Source organism: Lipophrys pholis (assembly GCF_963383615.2).
Source record: "Lipophrys pholis genome assembly, chromosome: 15".
NCBI classification, from domain to species: domain Eukaryota; kingdom Metazoa; phylum Chordata; class Actinopteri; order Blenniiformes; family Blenniidae; genus Lipophrys; species Lipophrys pholis.
This window is the reverse complement of record NC_137642.1, coordinates 28,374,968-28,387,969: the sequence shown is the minus strand read 5'-3', so window position 1 is coordinate 28,387,969 and position 13,002 is coordinate 28,374,968. Positions and strand designations below refer to the sequence as shown.

Below are 13,002 nucleotides of genomic sequence, written 5' to 3'. Positions count from 1 at the left end.
ACCTATGAATAAGGTAAAGACAGAGTCACTTATGGCATCACTCTGGCAGAGGTGAGCAACAGATGTGACAGATTAATTGCTTTGTTTGTATCGTACAGCTTACCCCATGACTCACAACAACCGGTTTGACCAGCGGGACGGTGTAGGGAGGATTTGTTGTTTGATAACTTCCAATGTTCACCACCACCACTCACTTGTGCAGTCAGTCCGACCTCAGAGAGCCTGCGGTGGTCCATCATGGCCGTCAACGTCCTCGGTGTGGTGGTGATGGTGGTTTTCTACCTGCTGGTCCTCGGGACCGGCGTCTGGGCCTCCTTCAAGTCCAGACGGGTGCAGAAGAAGAGTGCGGCCACTGGGATGGAGATGGCCCTGCTGGGGAACCGAGGCATCGGCCGGCTGGTGGGGATCTTCACCATGACAGGTGAGTGCTGAGCTCCTGCTGGGATTTCATTCCCCACTGAGTAATCAGAAAGTATATGGATGAGATTGAGAAGGAAGTCAAACTGCTGCACAGAAACTGAACGACTGGAATGTGACGCACATTTCACCTCGAGGTCCTTCCTCATATTCAACATGAAAGGAAGTTCAAATAGACAAATTCAAAGTAGAAGAGCTTCAGACACGATGTGGAATCAAACTCTCATCTCGCTCGCTCTCCTACAGTGTAGTCAGATATCACTCAAAATAATGAACATTTTGACCATATATCAACCAAGTAAATAACAAATTCAACAATATAGACCAGAGAGACAGTGCAGCTAGATATCAAAACAGAAATAAAAAAAGGAGAAATGTGCATCGTCCAAAACAAAACACCCCTAATGTGTAATATACAACAGAACAGACACCCTGAATTAAAGGTGAGAAACATTGTATGAGTTAAATATACATTACATTACAGCTCCAACATGCAGTTTTCCACCAAGTTGATCAAATACATAACAATGAGACAAGGGACGTGTTGCATGACTCATTTGGACTCTTGAACAATTCTAAGAGTTTTGGTTGGTTTGAAGCGTTGGACCTTCTCCAGTCTAAAGAAGAGATGGAACCTCTGCAAGTTAAATCTCAACTGGTCAGTGAAGTGATGTCAACTTTCTAGTCTCTTTGTAAAGTGAATGAAATGTACAACGTACACTAAAGTATTGAAACGGCAACGATAATATGAAAGAGTAGAAATATACATCAAGTGTCCAATAAAGAATAAAGAATAAAGAATAAAGAATAAAGAATAAAGAATAAAGAATAAAGAATAAAGAATAAAGAATAAAGAATAAAGAATTGGTGCCTCAGTTCTTCACTATCAAACTATATTACAAGTTTCAGTTGAAGTTCTGAGTATTTTTCAGTTTTGAACAGAGCTGGCAATTAATGAAGTATTTCTACGGCCAATAATATAAAAGTATTTTAGATATCTGTACTTTACTCTTTACTTCCAATATGATTATTAGAACAAATACCTACTGTCATGACTTCAAACTGCCTCCTACATCTACAATAAAGCCTGTGAACTTACTGGGTGGAGTTAATGCAAACTGGCTCATGTCCAAAGTGTAATCTATTACCTCTGAGGTTTATCCACTGTAATATATATATAACCTTTATTTGTATATTTGTGTTACACCTGATGTTAGTCACGGTGTTATTTGGAACGCAGTAAACTGAATTATGATGATTTATTACATAATGCACCACATTATTACATTTTCTTAACAAAAAGGGGAGCAGCCACATTTTGTAATAACTGTTGTAATATGTAACAAGTTATTACAACATGCGACAACGTTTATTAAAAACTGCAGCAGGTTATGTGGACGAGCAACGATGACGATGATGCCCTGAGAAAAGAGGAAGAGGGGCTGAAATACACAAAGGAAGGGCAGACAGGGGATATAGATCAACACTGATCAGACGCTACAGAGGGAGCCACAACAGGAAGGGTGAGGGAACAAAGACGCAGACCAGACAGAGACTTCAAAATAAAACAGGAAGAGACAAGCCGGTGACAGAGACACCTGATCCAATCTGATTCCTCATCAGTCCACTAGAATGTCGGGTTCTCTCCATTTCATTCACGTTTAGAGCGTTTTGTTCTCTGCTCACGTCTGTGTGGTTTCATTCCAAAAACATGCGACCGCGCCCTCTTGTGGCCCGGGAGACTAATTACATCGCCGTCAGTGTGTCTGCTGCTGCAGTGGAAACGCAACACTTTTTTTTTAACAGATTAGGTGTTGTCACGTGAGACGTTGTGGTTTAAACGGGGCCTGAGAGGTGAGTGTCAGTGAGTGTTGGGGGCAATCCAGAGGCATCAGCCGCTGGGGAGGACTGACCAATCACCTTCAGTGACTGGCTTCATGACACCACATTGGGGGGCAGCCAGGAAGGGGGAGGAGTGGGAGAATTTCATTCCTGATACTTTTTATTCCTCAACACTGAAAATAAGAAGACTGAAAGCTGTGTGATTCTCTGTTTTGTGATCCGTCTGGCAGCCACATGGGTCGGAGGAGGTCTGATTGTTGGCACTGTGGAGATGATGTACACGCCGTCAATGGGACTGACCTGGACACTCATCATGTTCACTGCATACAGTATGGGTTTCATTGTTGGTAAGAGTTTACAGTCACATCTGCCAGGTTACTGCTAATCTGGATTTGAGAAATAGTCCAAAATAAGAACAGGAAGTAAGGGATTCCGTCAAACTGAAGAAGGAGTCCTATGGGGCGCTGTTAGCTCATAGGACTCCCGAGGCAGCTGACAGGTACCTGCAGGCCAGGCGGGCCGCAGCCCGGGCCGTGGTGGAGGCAAAAACCCGGGTCTGGGAGGAGTTCGGGGAGGCCATGGAGGAGTTCGGGGAGGCCATGGAGGAGTTCGGGGAGGCCATGGAGGAGGACTATCCTGAGGAAATTCTGGCAAAGCGTCCGGCGCCTCAGGAGGGGGAAGCAGTTTTTCACCAACACTGTTTACAGTGGAGGGGGGGGGGGGGGGGCTGCTGACCTCAACTGGGGATGTCGTCGGGCGGTGGAAGGAATACTTCGAGGACCTCCTCAATCCCACCATCACGTCTTCCACTGAGGAAGCAGAGGCTGGGTCCTCAGGTAGACTCGTCCATTACCCAGGCTGAAGTCACCGAGGTAGTTGCTAAGCTCCTCGGTGGCAAGGCACCGGGAGTGGCTGAGATCCGCCCTGAGTTCCTTAAGTCTCTGGATGTTCAGTTGGTGAAAAGCAGATGCCAAAAGCCGTCTGACAGCTAATTATGTAATTGTCTATCAGTGTTTGAGCTCTATATATTTGACCAATATTCTAATGATTTTTCTCCTCATGTTACATTTTTCTTCTCAGCTGGTTTGGTTTTTGCAACGCCGCTGAGAAACATGAAATGTGTCACCGTGATGGATCCGTTTCACTTGAAATATGGAAAAATCCCTGCAGCTGGACTGAGCCTGGTTTCCCTTGTGATGGATGTGGTCTGGGTGCCAGCAACACTGATGGGCCTCGGTAACGTTCTGTTTAGCACCCGTTTTCAGTTTCAAGTGAAAAAGCTAAACTTTTGTAGTTTTTCAGTCCAAAAAAAGCAAAGTAAAAAACAGTGCCCCCTGGCAGCCCAACATGGAACCTACATGGTTTTCATAGTTTCAGTTGCTTCTGTGTAAACAGACATTGTTTCCAGTAAGTCGCAGTGTAAACGCCAAACCCTCCTACAATGAAAATAGAAGCGTCACGTTGAGCTCAGATGGTTCAGATGGTAGGCGAACTGGAGGCTTGAGGAGGAGCCAGAGCTGCTCCAGGACAAGTCACTCCAGGGCCTTCATGAGTTTTCACTTGGAACTTTGTGGTGTAAACGAGGCTTTATATTGGCTTTACTGTGATGCTCATTGGCTGCTGTGCTGTGGATCAATCCCTGACTGTGTCTGGCAGGAGGAACCATGAGTGTGGTCCTGGATTTGTCCTTCTCCGTGTGCATCTGGATCTCTGCTGCCGTGGTCGTGGTCTACACCCTGCTGGGAGGCCTCTACTCAGTGGCCTACACTGATGTCATCCAGCTGGTCCTCATATTCATCAGCTTGGTAAATACTGGTTTAATCAGCGCATGTGTGTGGTTTCATTACAGCAACAACCAACAGCACCCACTAGTGGTCCAAACTCATTACAACATCGTGTTCAGTGTTTCTGCTGTTGCTGTGGTATTGGCCATCGTTTTCAAAATGATGCGTTTTCACTTGAAACACTGTGGTGTCTTTTTCCTACAGGTTGCCTGTGTTCCCTTCATCATGATGAACCCTCACACCTTGAACATCAGCCAGACTCTGCTGAACAACACTTTACACTCTCCATGGATTGGCAGACCAGACGTTAGAAAGACATGGTTACTGATTGATGAGTTCTTCTACTTGGTAAGATGAGGCAACAACATCAAGTAATATCATCTCCTACAATCACACTGCACTGGGACAGCTCATGTCATTTGTGTTTCTGACACTTCAAAACGAAATTTGGGGAAGAAAATCAGCAGATTTCTTTAATTTCACTGCATTTTGTTTTGAAGGGACTGGGCAGTTTGGGATATCAGGCCATGCACCAGAGAATCTTGTCGTCTTCTTCTACTGCGACGGCCAAGCTGACATGCTTTGTTGCTGCTTTCGTCTTGCTTGTATTTATGATTCCTCTCATTCTGATCGGGGCGGCCGTGTCGTCTACAGGTAATCAACAGCTTCGTGGACCGTCTATAAACATGTTCAAAAATCTTGTACCAGTGATCTCTGAACCAGTGTTGTCGTTTCACCTCATCTGAAATTGTTTACTTGTCACGGGTGAATGATGGCAGGACTCAACGGGCCGGGCGTCGTCGTTCAGGGGATTGGAGTCTGATTACTTCAACGCACTGGGGGAAGGGGAGGTGGTGCAAGCTGCCAACAAAGGAATAGTTCAAAAACAATGGAAAGAAAGAGACATTTAAAATGTTCCCAAGAGAAGCGCAGTATGTGAGTGCAAGCCGATTGCCCAATGGTCTTCTCCCTCTGTGGGCTCCTACCTGTCGTTATGAGCTCCACCTGTGTCTCTCTGTGTATTGAAACCTCTCTCCCCCTGTCGTCTGGGTCGTGCTCTTCTATTGGGAACTATACCATATGCCAAAATTCAAACATGGAGAAAACCTGGAACATAATGAAATGCAGGGATTACAGGAAGCAACGCATGCTCAAACAATATAAGACAACAACAACACATAAGGGAAGTCCAAAGTATACTTCTGTCACCATATACTTCTATACTTCTGTCACCAGGTGAAGACGATCACACACTCAGTCACAAGTGAAACACATCAGGGAACAGCAATCAGACATGAGGAGAGAAAGTCAAGGAAACATCATGAGACTTCAGAATAACAGCAAACAGAAAACAAGCACTTTGACATGACTGTGGGTACTGTGGTGAAGAAATGCTGAGCGGTCAAATGGAACAGTGTGGCGCCTACAGGATGTGATCCAGAACTTCCAAAACAAACGTCCTGTATTTCCTTCCTCTATTGGACTGTGGTGAAAATGGGGCTGAGCAGTGAAGAAAGGTTTTCTTTTACCAGTCTGAAGACATCCCAACACTCACCGATTCCATGAACTTTGGATGATGACTGAAAGAATGAGATTGTGGCTATAAGTGGCAGGACTCGTGGTGGAGCCGTTGGTCCTCCACAGTGAAAGGAGACAGCTAAAGTGGTTCAGGACAACGGCTAAGAAATCCACTGGTGTCCTCTAACTGAACCAAGGACATCCGACTCAGCCCGTCAGCCCGGTCCAAACTATCAGGAGAAATTGCATCTCTTGGTTGGTCTTCCAGAAGCTTGATGTCCTTCAGAAGCGTTGGGGGAAGACAGGGACGTCTGGGCTGATTGGCTCTCCATATTGCCACTGGGACGCTATGCAGGCCAAGTTGGAAAGAAGATGAATGAATGAACCATTTTAGGTCTTCGTATTTGTTCCATCTCATTTTAAATCAGTTGAACTGCTGTTTCCGTCCTTCAGACTGGAACATGACGTCCTATGGTTCTCCGTCTCCATACGAACGTGGGGAAGCAGCTCTGGTCCTGCCCCTCGCCCTGCAGCACCTCACCCCGACCTTCGTCTCCATCATCGGTATCGGATGTGTGGCTGCAGCCGTCATGTCGTCAGCTGACTCTGCTTTGCTTTCTGCTGCTTCAGTTTTCACCACCAACATCTACAAGAACCTCCTGAGACCAGAGGTGAGCTGATATGGAATCTGAGTAAACTGCTTCTTCTTACTACTACAGTACCCAAATCCCCATTCAATGATATTACTGTATGTAGAGGTGCCAGGAGCCAATAAGGATGATTTGATAGAATGAAGGAATGAACATCTGGTTCCTAATTCATTGTTTCCTCTCCAGGCATCAGACAGGGAGACCCTGTGGGTGATCCGTGCTGTTGTAGTTGTGGCGGGTGTGGTTGGAACATCTCTGGCCAACGTGAAAAACAGCATCATACTCTTCTGGTTTCTTGGAGCCGAAGTGTCATACCTCATCATCTTCCCTCAACTCGTCTGTGTCCTCTATTCTAAAGTGTCCAACGCTTACGGGGCTCTGATAGGCTTTCTGGTGGGACTGGCGGTACGACTCCTCAGTGGAAACGAAGCTCTCGGACTGCCCGTCATCCTCCATTTCCCAGGATGCACTCTGGAGGACGGCGTCTACGTCCAGTACTCTCCGGTTAAGACCATCTCCATGGTGTGTGGTCTGGTCTCCATCTTGCTCTTCTCCTACCTGACGTCTGAGCTCTTCAATAAAAACCTGCTGTCTGAGAGGTGGGACGTGTTCAAAGTGAAACACCAGCAGTTGCCACAAACACCAGCAGTTGGCGCCACCGAGCTGAAGGAGAATGAGAAGCGGAACGGAAACCTCCCTCATTCTGACTTAACAGAACCAATGATGAGCACATGTTAACATTCCTGTCTGGTGTTTTTTTACTCATGTAATGAATGAAGGGTGTAACTACAAACTCGGCTCATAAAATCCATTGAATCGTTCTCCTCAGTCCAATATAAATACAAAGTGATGCAATTGGAATAAGCCCTTTTTTAAACACGGGTACATTTTCTTAATGTTTAAATTTAACCTGAGAAATTCTCACTCAGATGGGAACAAATAGCACCGACTGCTTTTCCTTCAGGTTTGGGTTTTTCCCATTGCCGAGGCAATTTTCAGTATTTTGAGAGTTTCTGGAGGTGCTGATCTTTTTTGGTTCGGGTTTTCTTAACCGACAAATTCTTCTTTTCAAACAATCCATTGGAGACCACCGTGTTCGGAGGGAGAACTCAGTGACACCACTTGTCTTTTTTGTAACTTGAATTAAAAGTTCCAACCACATTTGCAGTTTTACTTCGATTTAGAATGACAGAAGGCTTTCAGCAGAGGTTGGCTTCCATCACAGAGGTCTTCAGGTCTGGAATCTTAACCCAACCGTGCCTCTTCTGTTCAGAACTTCTGTATCTTGGCCGTTTAAGAACGGTGTCCCTTGGTCTTGGTGTCCCTTCAGGAGCACAGGGATGCTCACTGGCCACCCTGTTTGATAGATTTACACAATCTCTTTCAATGTGGAACAAAAGAAAGTTCTCTGTCACTTTCTCCACTATGATAATGCTTCCAGAGTATTCTTTCCCCGGAGCCCTGGATCTCATCGACTCTCTCGTCATCACATGTGGGAATCTACGTGAAAAAAGGTGAAGCCCACAGTTTGGTGACCGTCCCCACCGCAGGAACACGGCCTGATGCAACTTTTACCAAGATTCTAATTGGCTATCAAGATTTCATGCTTCTTGCTACACTGCCCTCTACAGGTTTGGCATGGTCATAGCAGCTCTGAACCACTGCCTGTATTCAGGAAGCGTCTCAGAGTCTCAGAGTCTCAGAGTCTCAGAGTCTCAGAGTCTCAGAGTCTCAGTCTCAGTCTCAGAGTCTCAGAGTCTCTCAGAGTCTCTCAGAGTCTCAGAGTCTCAGAGTCTCAGAGTCTCAGAGTCTCAGAGTCTCAGAGTCTCAGAGTCTCAGTCTCAGTCTCAGAGTCTCAGAGTCTCTCAGAGTCTCTCAGAGTCTCAGAGTCTTAGAGTCTGAGTCTCAGAGTCTGAGTCTCAGAGTCTCAGAGTCTCTCAGAGTCTCTCAGAGTCTCAGAGTCTTAGAGTCTGAGTCTCAGAGTCTCAGAGTCTCAGAGTTCCTCTCTCAGCCTAACAACTTCCAGCCAGGAACCTCAGCTTCAGAGTGACCGAGGAAGTTTCTCAGAGCAACTCTGATCAAGGAGTTGACAGCAACTTTTATCTCCGTGAGGAGGAGTGGTCAACCCCGTTGCTGCATGATGCAGTCTGCTGAAAGCTGATTGGTTGGTAGAGAAAGGAAGACAAGAACCTCTGTGCTCCTCCTAATGAATGGAGATTAAAATTAACCCTTCAAATATTAAAAATGAGGAATCGTGAAAATTATTTTAAGTGTATTTTATGAAACTCAGAAAACTTAATTTGTACACAGTTTAAAATGATTGAACTTACCTCGTTATTATATTGATTTGATTATTGTTCTCTTTTCTGTCCACGCTGGTTATTTTTACCTCTTAATGTATTAGAATGATATTAATGGTGGAGGCGGCACAGCGTCACCAATACCTGTAATTTAACACCAATGTTGTGCTGCTGCAGCTCACCTGGAGACAGGTATCACAGTGTGCTGCTGCAGCTCACCTGGAGACAGGTATCACAGTGTGCTGCTGCAGCTCACCTGGAGACAGGTATCACAGTGTGCTGCTGCAGCTCACCTGGAGACAGGTATCACAGTGTGCTGCAGCTCACCTGGAGACAGGTATCACAGTGTGCTGCTGCTGCTCACCTGGAGACAGGTATCACAGTGTGCTGCTGCTGCTCACCTGGAGACAGGTATCACAGTGTGCTGCAGCTCACCTGGAGACAGGTATCACAGTGTGCTGCAGCTCACCTGGAGACAGGTATCATAGTGTGCTGCTGCAGCTCACCTGGAGACAGGTATCACAGGGTTGGGCTGCAGCTCACCTGGAGACAGGTATCATAGTGTGCTGCAGCAGCTCACCTGGAGACAGGTATCACAGTGCAGCTGCAGCAGCTCACCTGGAGACAGGTATCACAGTGCAGCTGCAGCAGCTCACCTGGAGACAGGTATCACAGGGTTGGGCAGCAGCTCACCTGGAGACAGGTATCACAGGGTTACCTCGGTGTTATTACGTTGCTTCGCTGTGGGAGAAATAAGCTCCTCCCTGATGAGGTCGACCACAAACATTATTCCTCCACGATCGAGCCGGTAGTACAGAAACGACGCACCAGGCAGAGACAAAAACAAGCACCCCTTTAAAATATTTACTTTTTTCACACCTTCAAAATAATAGTACGCACAGTGTGTGGTGCCACAAAGCGGAGGGTTGTGGGGAAAAACTGTTCATTGATCCGAGTCCCTCCCATCAGGGAGGATCAGATCCAGCGTGTGATTAAAACAATGAGTGGCTTCATTCTCCTTCTGGGAAAAATCCACTTATGTCCAGTGATGAACTAAATGCAATGTTGAGGCTCATTGTCTACATGAACGTTAACATGAACGTTAACATGAACGTTAACATGAACGTTAACGTTAACGTCTCCCACCATCATGGCTTCGTCTCCGTTCAGGACTAAAGAGAGAGGAGGGACCAGGGGGACGGGACACTGGAGCTGCTGCTCGGTTCTCCTGTCCTGAGATTCAGTGAGACTTTCAAAGGGTTTCTGGTTCCTTTTAGTTCTGGGATCAATAAGAAGAGTAGAGCTGGAAATGGATGAAGCTCTTCCTCTTCCTCCTCCTCTTCCTCCTCCTCTTCCTCCTCCTCATCCTGCTTCTCCTCTTCCTCCTCCTCTTCCTCCTCCTCTTCCTGCTTCTCCTCCTCCTCCTCCTCTTCCTCCTCCTCTTCCTGCTTCTCCTCCTCCTGCTCCTCTTCCTGCTTCTCCTCCTCCTCCTCCTCTTACTCCTCCTCTTCCTCCTCCTCTTCCTGCTTCTCCTCCTCCTCCTCCTCCTCCTCTTCCTCCTCCTCTTCCTCCTCCTCTTCCTCCTCCTCTTCCTGCTTCTCCTACTCCTCCTCCTCTTCCTCCTCCTCTTCCTGCTTCTCCTCCTCCTCCTCTTCCTCCTCCTCCTCCTGCTCCTCCTCCTCCTCCTCCTCCTCCTCCTCTTCCTCCTCCTCTTCCTGCTTCTCCTCCTCCTCCTCTTCCTCCTCCTCCTCCTGCTCCTCCTCCTCCTCCTCCTCCTCCTCCTGCTCCTCTTCCTCCTCCTCTTCCTCGTCCAGTTTCCAGGATTGTGATCATTAAGGCTCCGTTTACAAGACAACGTCTCCATATTTACTTTGGCTCTTGAAGTAAAACTACCTGGTTTGGTGTCTTCAGCAGTGTTTGGAGATGAACAGTGTGTACTCTGTAGTTGTTGCAGTGACAATGTGGGGACCATGTCGACCTTCACCTCACACTTTAAGCGACGATTAGGCTGCCTGGTGGTTTAATCTTTGTGTAATCTCGCTTCTCTTCTTCTGTCATGCATGTCCATTAACCTAAAAAACAGAATGTGTATTTATCCTGCAGAGACTGTCGGTTCACATTTTATTGAATTCCACAGACAAGGATTAGATCTGAAAGGCCTTTTACATTCAGACAGTCCGGGACTCAGTTGACTGAGGGGGCGGAGCCCAGAATTTTCACCCCTGACAGAGACTGTCAGCCACGTTTCCACCGTACATAAAGTTCAGGGAAGGGACGGAGCAGTTCGAAGCGGTACGGCAAAGCAGACCCCGACCGAAATTTGGGTGGTGTTTCCACCGCAGAGGGAGAGGTAAAATGTAGGCGGGGTTTAGAGCTCCTCAGATATGTGGCGCTGCAGCAGTGATCTCAGCGGGGCGACAGACCTGGACCTCCTGAATCCTCCGTTGTTGTTTACATCCTCTCTTTGCTCTCGTTGTTTACTTCTTTTACTTTTATGTTTTGCCGCCACAGAGCTGCAGCTGAACCTCCATGTTGGTTCTGAGAGCGAACGTCGCCCGGTCGGTACCGGTGTCGCTCCGCTGGTTGTGGCTGCTATGCTAGGCAGAGATGGTGGACGTGATGCCACGTGGTTCACGATGGTTCCAGCATTCGGGAACCGGAGCTCCGGGGCGGTAGACTCGGTAGAACATCGGTTACAGCCGCAGCGTCTGACCAGTCCATTCCCCCACTTTTGTGCGGTGGAAACACGCCGTCAAGGACCGGATCAAACCTCCAGTTACACCAGCTGCTGGTTTGGGGGCTGGTTTCAGGTGACAGAGGAAGTCCCGCCCCTTTAGCATGAGGGAGCTAGGCGAGTTAGCTCATGGCTAACGGGTCGCTACAAACAACCAGGATATAAAGTCTTCAGACCAGATACCCTCGTCCAATCAGGACGGAGCCTGAGCATTTTCAGAAAGTCTTGTTATTGCTCGTTCGCACGGAGACTGAGTTGTCTCGTTTTCGGAAAAGTTCCAACTATTTCTAAAAAGTTACAGTTTCAGTGGTGTTGAGCACCGTTGTCACATAAACAAACCCCCCAAAGACAGCAAAAGACCTGTCAATACACACCACAGGTCATCATGGTGACCTGTTAGTACACACCACAGGTCATCATGGTGACCTGTCAGTACACACCACAGGTCATCATGGTGACCTGTCAGTACACACCACAGGTCATCATGGTGACCTGTCAGTACACACCACAGGTCATCATGGTGACCTGTTAGTACACACCACAGGTCATCATGGTGACCTGTTAGTACACACCACAGGTCATCATGGTGACCTGTTAGTACACACCACAGCGGACAGGTCATCATGGTGACCTGTCAGTACACACCACAGCGGACAGGTCATCATGGTGACCTGTCAGTACACACCACAGGTCATCATGGTGACCTGTCAGTACACACCACAGGTCATCATGGTGACCTGTCAGTACACACCACAGGTCATCATGGTGACCTGTCAGTACACACCACAGGTCATCATGGTGACCTGTCAGTACACACCACAGCAGACAGGTCATCAGTGTTGGGAAAGTTCAGTTTCTACATGAAGTAGTTCAAAGTTCAGTTCACAATCTTAAAATGAAGTACTTTAGTTCATAGTTCATAATTCACAGTTCTATAAATGAACTAGTTCATAGTTCTTTTTTTTCACTATGTTGCTGTGAGCTGTTCCCCTCAGAATACTGGTACGTCTCCATTGTTGCACCCAGTCAGTCCTCACTAGCAGCAGCTGCCCCCCCCCCCCGACAGGATGTTCTCATAACCATGAGGACAAACCTGCTGCTTCAATGGTCTTGATGAATGAGGAATTATTAAAACAAACAAAACTAAAAAACGGACAGTAGTTCTTGAGGTGCAAAGGGAAACAAATTACAACTTAAAATAGTAAAACCCTCCAGGAATGTTTTCCTTCCTGGCACATCCTTTGAAAGGCGAGCCGGGTTCAATGAGCCTCTCAGTGGTGCTGATGTTTACCCGGCGGGTAAAGTTTATACAAAAAGGTACGATGATTCCCTCCTGGATCATCGCTGAGCTTTTCATTTTAAGAACCATACGAAGATGAAGTATTAATGGTGGAGGCGGAGTCTGAGGTAGAGCTGCTGTCTCCCATTGGTTTTTACTGCGATGCTTCACATTCCGATGACGTCTGCGGCGCTGCCGCTCGGTGGTTTTCCTCCGACACGATGAGGCCCGTTTCACGGTGAGCTTTAGGTTTTCTGCCGGGGGGCTTCATGGAAATCTGGCAACTCTCTTAAATAACGTTGAGTGGGAGCGCCGCTCACTAACGCCAGAATGAGCGCCGCTCGCAGTGACGCTCATCGGACAGAAATGCAAAACGTTCAGTTCACGTTCACCGAAAACATGAAGGAGTTCCTGAAGGAACGTTCTGCACGGGTTCAGGCACAACGCTGATAATAATCCCACTGAAAGAGGTGGAACT

The 13,002-nt window shown here is 47.2% G+C and overlaps 1 protein-coding gene across 1 annotated transcript; it reads left to right on the top strand.

The window, feature by feature from the left end:
* Positions 1 to 209: 209 nt before the first annotated feature.
* LOC308120753 (high-affinity choline transporter 1-like) lies at positions 210 to 7,373 on the top strand. The gene is made up of 8 exons (XM_080481551.1): positions 210 to 421; positions 2,490 to 2,606; positions 3,340 to 3,495; positions 3,916 to 4,064; positions 4,248 to 4,391; positions 4,544 to 4,697; positions 6,015 to 6,232; positions 6,398 to 7,373. Exons 1-8 carry the CDS (start codon positions 238 to 240, stop codon positions 6,947 to 6,949), a joined length of 1,674 nt encoding a protein of 557 aa, XP_080337677.1. The 5' UTR covers positions 210 to 237; the 3' UTR covers positions 6,950 to 7,373.
* Positions 7,374 to 13,002: the final 5,629 nt, after the last annotated feature.

What these genes read in the sequence shown, in the direction of transcription:
- LOC308120753 (XM_080481551.1), top strand. Translation starts at nt 238, where the DNA reads ATGGCCGTCAACGTCCTCGGTGTGGTGGTGATGGTGGTTTTCTACCTG. An exon ending in GGGGATCTTCACCATGACAG is followed by an intron (nt 422 to 2,489) that starts GTGAGTGCTGAG and finishes TCCGTCTGGCAG; the next exon opens with CCACATGGGTCGGAGGAGGT. An exon ending in AGCAACACTGATGGGCCTCG is followed by an intron (nt 3,496 to 3,915) that starts GTAACGTTCTGT and finishes TGTGTCTGGCAG; the next exon opens with GAGGAACCATGAGTGTGGTC.